We start from the raw sequence: 17,390 nt of genomic DNA on the forward strand, positions 1-17,390 counted from the left end.
TCAATTTACAAATGTATCAATAAAACAGGTTGTTTATTCAGAGGGTAAAACATGCTATAAAGAACATAACGAACCTCTGTTAGATACAGCACTTGTGAGGGAGAAGGGCCAAAGAAGAGTGAATCCAGGGTTGGGCTAAGGCTGTTTTCCCCAAGCTTTGCGTGATCTAGGCAGATAGCTCTCAGCTTCTCTACTGTAGTGTTGTCTGGAAATGAAGCAAAACAGAAGATGTAGAAGGACGCTACAGTAAGGAAACTGTGCTATGCAAATTCGATTAAAATGCCTCGCGCTCATTAATTATTCACACAATAGTTGGCAGTAGTTTAGAATTCTACAAAAAATAAGAGATGTTTCTTGTGGGTACAATTACATTATAAGCTAAAAATATAACATTAAAAAATAATTAAAAAGCAAGAACTGGTTACAGATATTGGGCAAATTTTTTCAATTTAAAACCTCTTGTGGGTTTGCAAAAATGGCTTTAAAGCCACATATCTTGACTCTTCAATATCCATCGCAATCCATCTGGGGTCTGATTCATACAATTACATCAAGGTGAACCTGGTGCTAAAGTTTGTGCACAAGTGCCATGAAACTTATGATATGAAAACGTACACATGGATCCTTTACATACCAGGAGGCATTAGCTTCATGAGAACACGGGCACCGTCTCTCAAAAGCGGCATGTTCAAGCTGCAGCCAAGGTCTGCAACTTGCCACAGGAAAGAGATGTATCGCAGATGCAGTGACATAATCTAGGAAAAATAAGAGGTTGCACAGAGATCTAAAAATACAGCTAACATCTCCACTGTCATGCAAAGTCGAACGGTGATGGTACCACATCCTGCTTCAGTCCGATTCTGAGAAAAACTATTGAATTGATCCTAATGGCAAAGATTAGGTTTCAGGCAGTAAAGATTTTTCTTCTCCCCTCTCTCCAGCTAGTAAGACCAAAATGAAATTGGCAGAATATAATAAACACTGAATGAGGCTATAATGCAGGTGAATCTCAAAAGAGCCCCAGTTAAAAAGCCATATTATCAAGCTCAAGATAAAAATGGACTTTAAAATGCAAGGTTCTGGCACTCATTTTACACTTCAAAGCAATCTAATACTAAGAAAGACATAACTGAAAACATATTGAAGAAATAACTATGGTAATAAGAACGTGGCACAAAATGACAACTCCTCTATTCATCAGTGTGCTAATTTTGAATTGATTACATTTCTTGAAAATATTATTTCACATCAGACACTGATGGAGAGGGATATTTTAAAAGTCTTTATCTCAAGACAATTACCCTCCTATGTCCAGTAGCCAGAGAGATCTGAATAATTGATGCTCGCCACAGAATTAACTTTATTTGTGCCAACATACAAATAGCATTTACAACACAAACCTCTTCAGAATCAGATGGCTCAATGGCCAACACTTTTACCATTAGAATGTACTTACAGTAAATCAATCCTGGTGTTGTGTGTTTAACACTATTGTTTTGGGCAGGTAATCAGCTAAAAATTTTGTGACATTAGAAAACACAGAACTAACGCCTATCATTTGAAATGTAAGGTATAAGATGGGTAACTAGGTAAAAAAAATATCAATATATTGTGCAGTCTATTGTGCAGTGAAAGCGGTTCTGTGCCAATAGTTGCCGAATGCTCATTAAAAAAAAAAAAAAAAAGGCCCTTACCACTCCTGGAAGACAGCTTTCTACTTCAGGATTGGGTCCATCACTATAGTGGTTACCATGGTTCCCAGGAGACCCAGTGGAGGAATCGGAGGAACTATCGGGACTCGAAGGCATGTTGGAACTGACCTGCGTGAGCTTGGCTGTGATTAACTGAGGCGAGAATAAAAATAAAACAATGAATCAGAATGAACTGGTAATTATTTAGCAAATATAAAATCAAATCAAATCCTGTGTTAACTGAAACAGGCCCGTTCGAATAGTAAAATCCACACCACACCTTTCTATAGGAATCTTACCGTTTTGTCTTTGAGATTGAGCTGCCCGATTAACTTCCGATCATCGGCAGGATCGACTGCCTCCCCACCAATAAAGAGCTCTATCTTCGTGTGGGTGCTGTTGGCCTTTATTCGAGTCAGGATGCACCTCCGCACTGAGCCGATGGTGTCGTTTGTGTGAGACCAAATATCCAGATCGTCCACCTGACGCCCTTGGTTTGGGAAGCGCACTATGAGTGTGATGTGTTTGCCTCGAAAAGCCCTGTAAATTAAATCAAAATAGCCATGCAGTTTTGCCAGAGTCTGATATGGAACAAATTATACTGATGTAGATAAAATTATCTTGGCCAAGGGATATTTTCAACTGAATAGCTCGGTGATGAAGACAGATGAGTAACTGATATGGATACATCAATTATAGGTATAATATTAGGTTCTTGAAGTAGTAAACATTAGAAGATCTAAATGCTGTCCTACAGTAACCTACACAGGTTGTCAATAAACATACACTATGGCATTGGGGTTAATTATTCACTTGAATCACATCAATGACACAAACAAATAACAAATAAACACCAACAACTGCCAAGAAAACGATCATTCCACTAGATCTCCAAGTGCAGTGAACATTTCTGTATAGTACAGAAGAGAAGATGATATTGAGCATACCTTGACATAGGCAGAATCGTCCTTTCTTCGTGGTAGTCACTGTCGCATTCATTGATGTACTCCCTCAAGACAGTTAGCACTCGGACCATGCGAATGGCCTCTTGCCTGGCACAGTTAATACTGTCTTTATCACCGTCCAGTACACACAATGTGTCGTAGGAGGCTTTCAATCGGTCAAAACAAGACTGGATGAAATCTTCATGAATCTCTACCTACAAAGCAGGGAAAATAAATACATTTAAAGACACCACACATTTCCAACATTATAGTTAGTGTCTGTCCTTCCATGCTTTCCGAAATAGCATTACCTAATCTAATGATGTTTCAGAATTTAAGATCATTACAATGAACATCAACAAATTGTTAGCATCTCTTTCACTTAACCCATTGCTGAATCAAAGACACCTATATGAGCAAAATGGGGATGTGCCTACCCTCATTTTGAATTGTTTATATTAGGTTAGTAAACCAAACTTTCCATGTGCATTTGGGAGCAAGTCAGTTTACATCTCTTCCGATTATATTGGCAATAGAAATCCGTGACACCTCATAAAACAAACATTAAAAATGGACGCTCCACAATCTTACAAGTGATCACTGCATACATAACACAAAGGGTTCTTTTCACGGACCCAAAGAGCACTAGGAGAGAGAAATCGTGAAAAAACATTCAGGCAGCAAAAAATTCAAAGACGCTTACCTGATTGACTTGTAATTTTGGTCCAAGATTTGTGTAAATCTCTTTAAGTAAATCTATTGCTCTGCTGGCAATGTCATCACTTCCCTGAATCACAACCTGTTAAAAAAAAGAAAAAAAAAGAAAAAAAGATACACAAATTAAATGTAATCTGCACGATTAAAATTCAATGACTTATCTTGTGAGATGGCACAGGTCTAACCATCTTCCAACATGAAAAACACCATCATACAAGGCAGGCAGAACCACAAGGTCTAATTGTGTCATTTTGTGGGTGCAGAATTTGCAAAACAAATGAAGCAAATTATTTTTTTCATCATGATGCTGCACACCTAAAAATAATCCGTAAACCCTCCCCCTTTCTTTAAACCAGGCTGAGCTACTGTAGCCTAAAGTGCTGAACCACAGCATGAAAATGCACAATCGTAGCTAGGAATGGGCTAGAGAAAGACTTTTGACCTTCTGAAAATCTACGGAAAATCACAGTGGGGTCTCGCACCTTGCTACACTGTCCTCTGCCGCCCCTGCCTCCACCCCAGTTGGAGCTATTCATAAATTTTTCAGTAAACCTACTTATTTGATCAACTAAGAACACCAAAAATAAAACTTTAAAGCACAAGCACATGTGCTCCATCCCCCAGTCTCATTCACCAGCAGAGAATCTCTCTCATAAGCAATATTGGTATTGTAATTATTACTATTCCCAAATTAAATTGAATCTACATAAAATCTAATCAAAATCGAAACCTTGTGAATTGAAAGTCGATTGGGAGATCAGTGCCAATACCCAGCACTAATAACTAATCAAACATATTGAAAATTATTTTAAACAACTGAACAGCTGATGGCTTAAAAGGTTCTTTTGTGACCCCCAGTAATGTGTCCCTGTAGTGAAGTTAATCTGCTAACTGGACTAATTGCGTAACTGGGAGCCTCACTGGAGACCCCTATATTAAGCGACACTCCAGAGCAGTCAATGTCCCTGGTAGAGAGGAGATTCCCAGTTCCAAACACAGCATGTGGCAGATAGGACATGCGCCAGAGTGTATATATATATATATATATATATATATATATGTAGGTGTGTGGGACTCTGTGGTCCTGTTGTCAATAAGGAAGCTTAGTTGCCAAACAATTTAGAAATCTGGGGTATTAAAAGGGATAAATAATTGCCTTCCCTAAAACAGCACTGATTACACAAGGAAGTGTGCACAGCCTGGTAGACTACTGAAGGGGAACAAGGCCTGAACTAGCAAATCAGCTGTATTAACTAATCAGATTTTGCAGCCACTTTAATGACATGGTGGCAGAAGAGGTGAGTAAAACTTGCAAATGAACAGCTTTCACTCAGTGAAAGACCTGTATCATTTTTACATTTTCTTTTGAACACCTTGCACACATTGTTAGGTATTTACTTCAATAAACATCTCAATTTACTCTTGAAGGCTGTTTATTGAAATGCTGATTTCAGTTTTCCTCCTCTGAAAATAAATGTATTGCACATTGAGAGATTGTCAGATTTAGGTCACATACACAAACTTGCTTCTTTATAACATCTGTTAGTAACAGTGTTATTATAAAACGGGAAAAAAAAAAAGATCACAGATCAATGAAATACTTAATACTATATTAAGATCAGCCTTGCAGTATGTTGCATTCCCTAGCAGCTTTCCTTGTGTAACTATTAAATGTATTTCAGTTTACTCTAGTGAGTCATTTAACAAGTATTAGTAGAAAGCTACCAGCATCAAAGGTTAATTCAGTGCATTTAGCAGGTGTTCAAATCTGCTCCTCTGGATAGGTAAAGTTTTTCCGCTGGTTGAGTCTCTTGGGAAATGTAGCATAAGCTCTGTTCAAACTTACAGTAATGCCAATTTTCACTTATCCCTCTCATCTGCAGAGAGTGTAAAAGCATATGACCATGACTACGTAACCAGAATACATTAAAAAAATCATGAGACACTGTTAAATCAAAGAAGCTGCTGTTTGATACATTAAATAAATAAAATAGGTCATCGCAAGGCAGTTTCAATGAAGATAACTCTTAGCCTGCAAAGTCAGCCTCAGTGAAAGTTCCCTCTGCAGATTCCTATACGTACCCTCCAAAGGTAATCAAGTCCTATCAACTCCAAGTCATCCATCATGTAAGCTCTTCGTTTTGCCACCAGTTTCCCTTCCCTGCAGTTCACCGCTTTGAAGAAACGCTCAAAGCACTTCATGCCATTCTCTGTGAGCAGCGAGGGATCCAGTTGCAGAACATTGTTTTCAAAGAAGTCCTTGTTAATGTCTGGATCCAGGTCCGGTTCATCCCCCATGAGTTTGGAATACCATTTGAAGCAGGCCTCCCGGTCACAGAGGAACACCGCGTTCTCCGCCAGACACTTCCAGATCTGTTTAGCCTGCGGCGCACACAACCAAAGTTGTCCATCCTTCAGCAAAAACCTGCAGCAAAGAGGGAATGCTTTCGGTAAGAAATAGTTATTGATTTCACTTATTTAGGAGGGTTTTAGACTTTACCCTGTGTTTTGGCGATATGAGCGGTACCACTTAATCTTTTGTGTGGGAACTGTTTGCAAATCAAAGATAAACAAAGGCTTTAAAACACAACTATGTAGCCTATTTAGTTACACAAGCCCACTGAAAGAAAGTCAGATCCTCTTACCTTAAGAAATTAAGTCTTTCCTGGACTTCTTGTACGTGGCTGTAACGACTGTCAGCCCTTACGGTTTGTGGATCGTACTCGGAGTGCTCTGGAAAGAACATTTAAATTGTCATTATTTAGCACTGTTTTAATGGATGAAAAACAGGAAACATGAAAAGATTAACAAAATTACACCACGAATAAACAACATTGGAGTGCTAAGATTCTTAAAAATCTTAAAAACCACTGTTGTGTCATAGCACAGGCACAAGGTTTGGGGTTTCTGTCAGATGAATTAAGGATAAAGGAGAGAGGCTGTTTGTTGAGGAGAATATTCTGCTGGGTGCTGAAAGCTGCTGTAGGCAATGCATCATTACATTTAAAAAAATACATTATTCCACAGATGAAAATATGGGCATAGCCAGGTCAAACAATGATCTCCATAAAGGGGGTTACAGTCCATATATGAACAGCGGGAAAGAGGTAGTCAATATCCAAAGACAGGCCTTATGGGCGGAGGTTTTCAGGTGTAAGTAATGCCTTCTTCTGCTTCCAGTTTCAATGTCCAAGGCCGGTGCTCTGAAGTTGTGCTCGGATGCTGGACAAAATAATCTCATTCAACATTACCATGGTTTCTGCAGTGCAGTACAGATAGAATAGATGCAAAAGTAACTGGTTTGCTGAGGAGGAACCCATATTTACAAACAAAAAAAATCTTGGGGGCGGGGGGATAAATGGAGCTATGTACTTAGATCCTGCTGTGCGGATTAATCAAGTTCATGAAGAAAGGAGTTTAGAGATGCCACAAGTAATTTGCACATCTGCTAACTGTGGCTCCTTACGAGATGTCAGTCTCATCCACATGCATGTGCCTCCTTCCACAAATCCTTTGGGTTTCTTTAAGCTTGCACACACTCACCTGCAATGTATGGCTGGCTGATAAAAGCACAGTATTTTACCCCCCCACAAGCAACCGATACTCATGCAATGTTTTATTTTTCTCCAATCATGTTTTTCTATAACACTAATAAACAATATAGCTTTCAATTCCATGGACGTACCTTTAGCAAACTGCCTCATGCTCTCCATGTATGCCGACAGGTTCTCTGCTACCAAAGTGACCAGAGCGTGATTATGCTGGAGCTGGTTAATCAGGTCATGGCGGTAGAACACATGAGGGCTTCGCTGCGTCTGGCTGGAATGAAAAAGAGTAGGGAAGAGTTCATCATAAGCCCAGTGTGTCAGTTTTGTCAAGTGGTCATCATTTTCGATTAGAGAGGTATAAGTGAATCTGGATGAAGTAATTTTTTCAAAATCTGATTCACTTATATGTTGATTTCACCACTTAGGCCTTCAGCAGAGTTAATTACCAGCATGATTCAAAGTTTTTTTGCACAAAGGAAGGTTACCAATTGTATAACATGTCAACCCACCTGGGAGTTAACAAATGTTCTCAATGACAGGCTGGTCCAATACACGGCAGTAGAGCCATATGTTGTCTCAGAGCTCAAAAGTACTTCTGTTCTGAGGTTGGTGTAATCCTCTCTCCTGTAATACTGTGTACTGTATTACAGTTTTGTAGGCCCAGCCCTTCTTTTAAAAGCCCATCTGGTTGGAAACCCTTGATTGAAATTGAATGGCAATCTCTGTGGTTTATTAGAAGGCAGTTGGTCATCATAGTAGTGACCAAGTGAACAATTCTGGGCAGTTTAGTCTACTTGCACTGTGTCTGAGATCAGTGACACGGGGATAGAATAAAATACAATTTAAGGCCCAGTAAGGGCCGAGTCAAAAGAGCAGCAGTTAATTTGTCTGTCAAATAAGACTAGTCACTGAATCGATTCAAGAATGTTTGTGTGAAAAACAAAGAAGCATCCCCACAATACCCCAAGGATTTAGTCTTTAGGTGATTTGCGAGTGGTGCAACTGGCAGCAGAGAAACCGGGAACATGGTGAAGCAATTACAAAAATGTTTCAAATTACAGAACGGACATTACATAACTGCAGGATTCAGTCATTTAAGAAACGTGATAGGTGACATTTAACCACACCTGGAATTGTGGCCACTTACCCGACTAAGTTCTTTCCTATGTTAATTTGTTGTTCCTTTCTGAAAAACAACAGGCATGGTGTGTACTTTGGCTCTCTTAACATTTGTTCATATTAATACAGCTATATTGATGTGGTACTTATAGAGCACTTCATAATAGTGGGGCAGGGGGCATCCTTTTCACTGGCCGTTAATCTGTTTGGCTTGCATGAAAAAAATTATGATAATGGTTTATAGTGTGAAGGGAACACATAGAACAGGCTGAACTGAGAAGGCAGAGCAGTATAATGTATGTAGCAGGATATGCTACGTCAGACGTGAAACTAATTACTGATGATATCTGTATTAACAAGGTGATTCAGAATCCCACTTCCCATTTAGGATAGGAGGTTATTTACATTTCAGGTATGTAATTCTTAAAGGAATGGACCGTATGAACACCCATTGTGAGTCGCAATGTTCTGCAACAAGTGATCCCACTGTATGGGTCACCTTCACAAGAGAAATGAGCCTGGCGCTTACCTCAGATTCTGTGGAGCCTCTCCAAATAAGCTACAGATCTCTCGGATTTGCTTCAGTGCAGGAATAACCCATTTGTCATTCGTCCGCAGCTCCTCGATGAACCGATCTATCCACTGGATCTTCTGCGTGTCTCGGTCCTGGTGATTTCAATGACATCGAAAGGCAAATCATTACTTTATGGACAAGCAGAGTGTTCAGTGTCTCTCAAAACTCAACTTCTGAATATGAATGTGATTTATACAACAATACATACAATTGAACACATTAGCAGTAACCAAGATTTGTTTCTACTTTACCATCAAACTACATTTCAGAAACATCCCAAGCAGTATCATAAATACTGAATCCAGTTCCCGATACCATTTCATTCTTTGAGCCCAAATATTTCACGAGTTTTTTGTATTTCGGAAATCTATGATTAAGCACTTTAGGTAAGCATCATGACACCCCCCTACATTAATGCAATGAAATCAATTGAAATGTCAGTCCTGACCTGTGAACAGCTGTAATCGAGGATTTTAATATGAGCGCTCAGAGCCTGGTCCATGATGTCAACAGGGACATCATCACTATGTGCCAAATTCCACAGCAGGTTTAACACTTTGTGGGCCATGACTCCATCTTTGTCGTCCTCGGCAAGGCGACGTATCAGCTCCAACAGCTTCTCCCGCTGTTTTTTACTCGCATTTGTCCAACTTGCCTTGAATTCACAAGAGAATACAAACTTTTACTATATATTGCTCCAAGGTCATTCACTCAGGTCAGTGTAAACAGTGATGTTAGGGTAGTTAATCTACTACTGCATCTGTATGAAATGCATGGATTTCACACACACATTTTTAACATCTTTTGGATGTAAATTAATTTGTTTTTAAATTAGATACATTTTTAAACACTTAGTATTAAAAGGGGAATACAGAATGGTTTAATTGTAAATCAGGAGTAATAAACGTGAGGCAATGAATAATAAAATGCAAAGATGTGACATGATACTAAACAGTGAACACTGTACTAAAAAGGTTTCTAAAACTCATGTTCACGTTCTAACAAGGTCTGAAACGTCTCACCTTGAAACAATCGAAGAGATGGTCCAGCTGCTCAGGGGAAAAATCCCAAGCCAGTTTTGCAAGGAGGTCATGCACGTTCTTGACAATGGCTTCGTGTTTACCTGCCTATTGGAGGAAGACCACAGGCAGCAAGATTCAACAAGAAGTTTTGTTTTTAAAAATAAAAAATATTCAAATTACTAACCAAGACATTCTGATAACAAATACAATAAAGAATATATAATATGGGGCTAGTTTATAGATAACGTTTCACTCCCAGATGCAAAATCGTATAGATCACATTTTGGTAACAGACACCTGGAAGTCAGACAAGCTTAGAAATAACAAATTGAATCGCATCCAATTTCTGAAGATCTCGACCTCTACTTAAAGACAGCTCCCATCTTGAGCTGTGCAGGCCAAAAGCTGGCTGATGCCCAGGCTCTTAAACAGCTATAGAGAATAATTTATCCGCAGTACCTTTTAACACTGGAGATAAAAATCCCCAAGCTCAGAAAATGAGAGGTGCTGATGAGATACGTTCTATCAGATTATATCTATATTTAGATTTCTATCCTGCCTCTGGTCCCTAAGTGTGTTGTAAAAATATTTGACAGGCCCTTGTGGTCTTGCACAGACGGTATCTGGGGAGAAAGTGAAATGTAATAAAAACAGAAGGGATAGAAAGAACCAGAAAGGAGAAGCAGGGTAACTATTGCTGAATCATAGTCTCGTGTTGTCCAGACTGTTCGTATGCCATCCGTTACCTGTGCCGCCCAGATATTGTCAAGGTCTTGGAGAGTCAGTGCTTTCTCCTTGATGACGAAGCGGAGAATTTTTTCCAGTTTCTCCACATACTGCGGCTGATGCAGGCTATCTCGCAACACAATAGACAGGATGTTGTTTTGCTGGATCCATTCCTGCAGAGAAAGGCCAGGAAAATGCTCAGCACTCTCGCCGGAATCGAAAGCAGCACACGCCACGTGGTCTAACAGAACATAAGCAACTTCAGTACGAGGCAGACTAATTAAACAATTCTCTGCTGAATTATTTATTGACCAACAGAACCATCTAGCCCCAGACCTAAAAGCTTTCTTATGAACATAAAATATATTGCAAGGATATTGCTTGCTTAACTCACATATACCACACTATATTTTTACATTACACACCTAGTTAACAATCAATTGACAATGCCATTATATATCCATTAATGTGAAATAGGAATTGCAGTTTCACAGAAAAACATTTAGGAGATCTTCCTGGCATGCCCTGGAACGATTACACAGGATTTGAGCACCTGATGTACACTGAAGATTCATACAAAAGCAGCATCCTTAAAGACTAATTCATTCCACTTGAGCACACTGGCACAAAAGTATTTCGACTAATAATGATAATTAATTCAATCACTGGAGTCTGCAGTCAACACTAACGTCTGAGCAATCAACCACACTGACAAAGTTCTGTTGATGGCAAATTTCCTCTTTTAAATAACATGCACAAAACAATGCCTGAGGGGAAATACTGCAATTCTCTTAATAGCTTTTATGCAAAAAAGCCTATGTCCCCACTGTTAATTCGGTGCATTTTATTATGTACCATAAGGACTGAAAACGTATTGTAGTTATCCAGTAATGCATTAATATTGTGGAATCATCTACTTTACAGACCAGATCAAGCGTGTGAGTAACAACTGATTAGGCCAGACTGGAGAGCAAGAATGAAATGGAGCTACTGAACAATGCTTACAGTGGTTTCAACTAAAACTGACATCCCAAGCTGCTCCTCTATAGAACACTTCAGAATCATTTTTCTGTAGATGCTTCTGATTTAACTTAATTTTGACAGAAAATATAGATATATTCATATTAATCTCTTGCTCCTGCTGGACTAACACACACAGGTTTGAAAGCTGAATTACTTGCAACTTAGTGGGTACATTGCAACATCTTTCAAATGGCGTTTCATCTTTTGGATATTTCAATCGCTTTAAAGTGTTAAACTCTGCACCTCCCTTGATTACTCAGTGTATTATACTATTAATTTTACCATTAAACAGTCAGGTTGTCAAATGTGATCACCCAACCAACCATTTCAATGCTACAGCAATTGTGCTTGTAATCCCCAGCAAGTACGAGTCAACACCTCCTACAAATGAATTGTTGTGACAACTCTCCATCCTTTGGGTATCATCCTGGCAGAATCAAGTATACAATTAAGGAACTAGTTGTCTTAAAGACCTGGAGGTGGGTGGACTGTCAGGTCAAATACTGGACCACTGGGTCTTCACAACGATCACCGATAATATCAAAATGCCTTGACAAATTTAAGGGGCCAAGAAAGAGTTCAGAAATGTTAGAATTGCTGCACTTTAAGAAAATCGTGGTCCAAATGAATCCGACGCACTTACCGCCATTCTCTCGGCCGTCAGCCACTCCTCCTCTTCAGGATTGCCATGCCGGTGTGTGTAATAGGAAACGCTGGAGATTACTTTATTAACTTCATTTAGTGCATTCATTTTTCCGTTAAAAGAAGAAATTTGCAATAACCTTTAGGAGAGAAAAAAACATTAAATTAGGTACAAATCAGGCAACTTGCAGGATAATCACTACTACTGTAACATCCTAGCCATCCTAGACTAAAGCACCAATGTGTGGTGTCTTCCAAGTAGAACAACCAGCAATCTGTGTGAAGGAGTTTGGCTCAGCCTAGTGTGGATGCAGATTCCAAACAAATTGCATAGCAGTATTTGAAACATGCTTGAACCAAGTTGGCCACCAAGCCATCTGAAATAGTATATACATATGGCAAAAATAAATAAGATCAAGAAGTCTCACCTAAGAATCATTTTTAACCTAAAAATTTCTAAGTTCTTCACTGTTTCCTCTTGCCCTGGTACCCGTGAAGCTAGGTTCTTCAAAGATTTGATTATCATTGACAAAGCATCATTTTTGGCTTCATTCTTTGCTTCCTTTTTCAACTCCTCGTCAGTGAGATTTTCTAGAAACTGCGGGACCATTTCTATTATTGGAAGGAAGTACTTCTTCACTGTGTGCAATGTTAAAAATTCATAGCACTGGCCAAACGGTCTGAAAAGAACAAAAGAAAAAGAACATTGACAATTTTCAAGAAACAAATGACATGCAAGCAACTCAGGACAGTCTTCAAGTTATTTAGGCACATTTATGATAACTATTGGAATGCCAGTACTTATGAAAAACCCAGGATGAGGAAACATTTCCTTTCAATTCATAATCTGTAGACAACATAAACAAACTCACTTGATGAGGGCTGCAATGATCTGAACATTCAGCGCTTGGCCGTTCATAAACCGATCATGCAGGATCTGAAACCCGTTTAATGTGCCAAACTTGTTTATTAAATCCACTAACCATCCCTGAAAGAGAAGAATGGAGATTTAAGTTGAGACAGTAGTAAAAAGTAAAAAATATACACTCACCTAAAGGATTATTAGGAACACCATACTAATACTGTGTTTGACCCCCTTTCGCCTTCAGAACTGCCTTAATTCTACGTGGCATTGATTCAACAAGGTGCTGAAAGCATTCTTTAGAAATGCTGGCCCATATTGATAGGATAGCATCTTACAGTTGATGGAGATTTGTGGGATGCACATCCAGGGCACGAAGCTCCCGTTCCACCACATCCCAAAGATGCTCTATTGGGTTGAGATCTGGTGACTGTGGGGGCCAGTTTAGTACAGTGAACTCATTGTCATGTTCAAGAAACCAATTTGAAATGATTCGACCTTTGTGACATGGTGCATTATCCTGCTGGAAGTAGCCATCAGAGGATGGGTACATGGTGGTCATAAAGGGATGGACATGGTCAGAAACAATGCTCAGGTAGGCCGTGGCATTTAAACGATGCCCAATTGGCACTAAGGGGCCTAAAGTGTGCCAAGAAAACATCGCCCACACCATTACACCACCACCACCAGCCTGCACAGTGGTAACAAGGCATGATGGATCCATGTTCTCATTCTGTTTACGCCAAATTCTGACTCTACCATCTGAATGTCTCAACAGAAATCGAGACTCATCAGACCAGGCAACATTTTTCCAGTCTTCAACTGTCCAATTTTGGTGAGCTTGTGCAAATTGTAGCCTCTTTTTCCTATTTGTAGTGGAGAGGAGTGGTACCCGGTGGGGTCTTCTGCTGTTGTAGCCCATCCGCCTCAAGGTTGTACGTGTTGTGGCTTCACAAATGCTTTGCTGCATACCTCGGTTGTAACGAGTGGTTATTTCAGTCAAAGTTGCTCTTCTATCAGCTTGAATCAGTCGGCCCATTCTCCTCTGACCTCTAGCATCAACAAGGCATTTTCGCCCACAGGACTGCCGCATACTGGATGTTTTTCCATTTTCACACCATTCTTTGTAAACCCTAGAAATGGTTGTGCGTGAAAATCCCAGTAACTGAGCAGATTGTGAAATACTCAGACCGGCCCGTCTGGCACCAACAACCATGCCACGCTCAAAATTGCTTAAATCACCTTTCTTTCCCATTCAGACATTCAGTTTGGAGTTCAGGAGATTGTCTTGACCAGGACCACACCCCTAAATGCATTGAAGCAACTGCCATGTGATTGGTTGGTTAGATAATTGCATTAATGAGAAATTGAACAGGTGTTCCTAATAATCCTTTAGGTGAGTGTATATATATGACATGTAACATCTAAAACTATATGACCCAAATCCAGATGCTGGAAAAAGTGATTGAAAGTCATGGGTGAACCAGCAAGAAAAGTTAACTCTCTAACCCGAATGCTAGAGGTTGGTGTGCAGTAGAAGTAGGTGAGACTTTGCAGCCATCGTTAAAATAACTGGTGTCAATGAAAGGGTTAGTTAAGATGCTACACAGATGACCAATCCAGACTGCGGTGTTATCACCTCACCTTTGGGGACCTTGGATCAGGCGGACGGGCAAACAGTTCATCTTCTGCCAGCTGTACCCCGGTAGGCACGGTCTCTGAGGGACGAGTACCGTTGTAGATATGGAACTTGCAGTGAGGATTTAAGGCCATAGCAAGAAGCTCAAGAAGAGGAAACCAGTCCTGGGAGAGCTTGGCCACACACAGTTCTACCAGACGATGAGTGTTGTTTATAATACACCTCTGCGAAAACAAGAACAATCTGGATATGTGTTTGCACCCAGGGAATGTTTGGGGCAGGAAGGCGAGTCAATGTCATCTGGATTTCGTTCTAACCGGATCTCTCCATTACTTAATCCATCTAGTTATTTCAAACTTCCTTGACAGTTGATTGCATAACATTTGTCCTTTGATTCAAGATGCACCAATTAGAACATTTTTCAGGCTGTAGAGAAATATTAGGTGTCTCCAGTTCATCAGCTCACACTAATCATGAATTAATCATGTAGTTCATTAATGGGGATCTTGGTTAGAACAAAAGCCAGAAGACACTACCATGCTTGGAGTTGGAGACCTCTTATTTAAAGTGTATACTTTGGTGACGGACATGATCTAGAAGTCTCTAAACTGTTAGTTAGTACTCCAATTTGTTGGTAGGTTTTTATTATCTCCTAACTTAAAAGCAGACCCTCCAAATTATAATTAATAAAAACAGTTGTGATGTGATGAGAAGCATCTTCAGATTGTGGAGGAAGCTTCCCAAAAGGCAGTGCTTGCAAAAAATGTGATATCAATATACAGCAACAAAATATTAGGGGTTGCATACTCAAAACTAATTAGACCTAACCTTGCAGTATATTAGTTAAAATCCCTTTAAAGACCCAGTGCCTTTATTTGACTTAAAAAAAAGAAAAGCATAAATAAGCTACTAGCACTATTTTTTAATTAGCTTTTAAAATCAATACTCACATGAATCTCAAATTTCCAGCCACTCACAGCCTCATCTGTAAGGATTTTTGTAAAGGAAATTGTCAAGCCATCTCGAAAAAATCTCTGGCATGCTTCACACTTTACATCAAGTCCTTGAGAGAAAAACGGGAAAAAAAAAAAATTAGTACATGGAATAACTGAACAAATTAAAAGACTGGTGAGCAGGTGCATAAAACCAAGCCAGTAACAGACATAGTATTTCTTAACGTTTGTGCTCTTTTCTTTTCAAGAGAATGCAGCCCTTCAACTAGAGGCTAAACCTTGGCATTTCTATGATAACCTGCACAACTGCAAATGAGAATTCCAAAGCAAATTCTAAGGGCAAAAACAATTAATGAGAATATGTTAGGCAGGCTACACTGTGCCAGCCTTAAAAAAAAAAAAAAAAAAAATGCACACACACCCAGGTTCCCCATCTCCTTTATCTTTTCTAAATTGGAAACATACATTTTATCCGTGACCTTTTGCTAAGTTAACCATAACGAATGATGAAAGAAAATCTGTAGATATGACAAACCTCAAATATTATTTAGATATCTGTGAAGAAGCTGCTGTGGCAATGTGCGACTTTGAATGAATCACTTGGCGCTAATTAAATCAAGGGTTAGGGGACTGCAGCTCTCAAGAGCACAGAAACCCTCTGACACAGCCTGTTCACAGAAAGTGTTTAAGAAATGCGTATTAAATAGGATTATCGCAATGCACAGAGAGGAACTGCACCACAGCGAAAAGCATGTATGAAAAGTGTAAAATCTTGGTCTACATTAAGACCCAGTGTTTAGGTTTACGGAGATAAAGTCCTTAACAGAATGACATACTAACCTTTTTTACTAAGATCTATAGCAGCTTCAAGAAGAACTTCTAATTCACCTTTTGGCAAAACTGGAACAACCCAGCGGGGTCTGAAACCAAGAAAAAAAAAAAAAGAAAATGTAAAACAAACAATTGTACAGCCCGTAGCACATCCACAATAAGAACCTGTAACCTGAAACATTCCAATCAGGAAAGCGTAATCAAGAGTTAGTGTGGCCAGAACATACCGGTTGATCATGTCATCCAGCTTGGCCAGGTCAGTGTGGGGGAAGGCAGGCTCCTCCTCCTCCAGCTGAGGGGGGCCATCGCTCGGACCCTGCTCCTCCGGCGGGCTCACCGGGGAGTTCTCATTGGAGGAGTTCGGAGAGGAGCTCTGGAAATCACACACAGACACAGCGTTAAGATTTGGCCATGGAAAAGGACTTCCTTCATAAATAACATGGACCTTACATTTGGGATAATCAAATGTACAATACAACATAGTATAAGCTGCAGAATTCAATCAATAAACTGAGGAAATAGTTTAGAAGGGGAAAAAAACAATTTGTAATATAGCAAAGATTCCTTGTGTATCACAAGAATATTTCCCAAGGAATTTCCACACGATTTCAAGCTCACAATTGAATTCGTCATCATGTCTCCCATTTATCATTTTGTGCTGAAGCCCAGCGGGATATGGTTTTATTCAATATTTTAGGCTAGATAATTCTAACATTGCATTCTTGCTTCCCATAGCAGTTCACTTGAAAGGCTGCCAAGTCTTTCAGACTGCATGAATAACAATGACTATTTGAAGGAAGGACCAGTTAAAAATTAAAGTGTTGTTTAAAGTGGCATTATAATAAAAGCAGTGGGGAAGTGCATGGAAACGGTTTAATTTACAACCTTTAAATTGTTTTACTTGTAAACAATTTCTGCCACAGGCAAAGCATTTTATAACGTTGCAGTTTGGACACACAGACAAATGTTCTATGTAAATTAAGCAAGCTACCAAGTTTCCCACAAACCTGCATCGATCAGGACCATGAACCAAAATTTAAATATTTATCAACCAATTTAACCAACATTTTCCCAATAGGAAATTGTTAAGAAGCATAAA

At 39.4% G+C, this 17,390-nt stretch overlaps 1 protein-coding gene across 4 annotated transcripts in view; it reads right to left on the reverse strand.

The window, feature by feature from the left end:
• Nucleotides 1-17,390, reverse strand: part of usp9 (ubiquitin specific peptidase 9) — a 59,925-nt gene that overhangs the window by 21,640 nt on the left and 20,895 nt on the right. For all 4 annotated transcript variants that reach the window (XM_066706866.1, XM_066706867.1, XM_066706868.1 and 1 more), the window contains 20 exons: nucleotides 16,519-16,664; nucleotides 16,301-16,380; nucleotides 15,458-15,570; nucleotides 14,513-14,731; nucleotides 12,879-12,994; nucleotides 12,435-12,686; nucleotides 12,008-12,146; nucleotides 10,362-10,514; nucleotides 9,616-9,720; nucleotides 9,042-9,248; nucleotides 8,549-8,685; nucleotides 7,038-7,171; nucleotides 5,998-6,085; nucleotides 5,435-5,777; nucleotides 3,339-3,434; nucleotides 2,639-2,850; nucleotides 1,991-2,231; nucleotides 1,695-1,844; nucleotides 635-755; nucleotides 75-205 (listed from right to left, as the gene is read on the reverse strand). In XM_066706866.1, the coding sequence (XP_066562963.1) occupies nucleotides 75-205; nucleotides 635-755; nucleotides 1,695-1,844; nucleotides 1,991-2,231; nucleotides 2,639-2,850; nucleotides 3,339-3,434; nucleotides 5,435-5,777; nucleotides 5,998-6,085; nucleotides 7,038-7,171; nucleotides 8,549-8,685; nucleotides 9,042-9,248; nucleotides 9,616-9,720; nucleotides 10,362-10,514; nucleotides 12,008-12,146; nucleotides 12,435-12,686; nucleotides 12,879-12,994; nucleotides 14,513-14,731; nucleotides 15,458-15,570; nucleotides 16,301-16,380; nucleotides 16,519-16,664 (3,183 nt within the window). The remainder of the gene's footprint in view (nucleotides 1-74; nucleotides 206-634; nucleotides 756-1,694; nucleotides 1,845-1,990; nucleotides 2,232-2,638; nucleotides 2,851-3,338; nucleotides 3,435-5,434; nucleotides 5,778-5,997; nucleotides 6,086-7,037; nucleotides 7,172-8,548; nucleotides 8,686-9,041; nucleotides 9,249-9,615; nucleotides 9,721-10,361; nucleotides 10,515-12,007; nucleotides 12,147-12,434; nucleotides 12,687-12,878; nucleotides 12,995-14,512; nucleotides 14,732-15,457; nucleotides 15,571-16,300; nucleotides 16,381-16,518; nucleotides 16,665-17,390) is intronic.

Source organism: Amia ocellicauda, chromosome 6 (genome assembly GCF_036373705.1).
Source record: "Amia ocellicauda isolate fAmiCal2 chromosome 6, fAmiCal2.hap1, whole genome shotgun sequence".
In the NCBI taxonomy this organism is placed as follows: domain Eukaryota; kingdom Metazoa; phylum Chordata; class Actinopteri; order Amiiformes; family Amiidae; genus Amia; species Amia ocellicauda.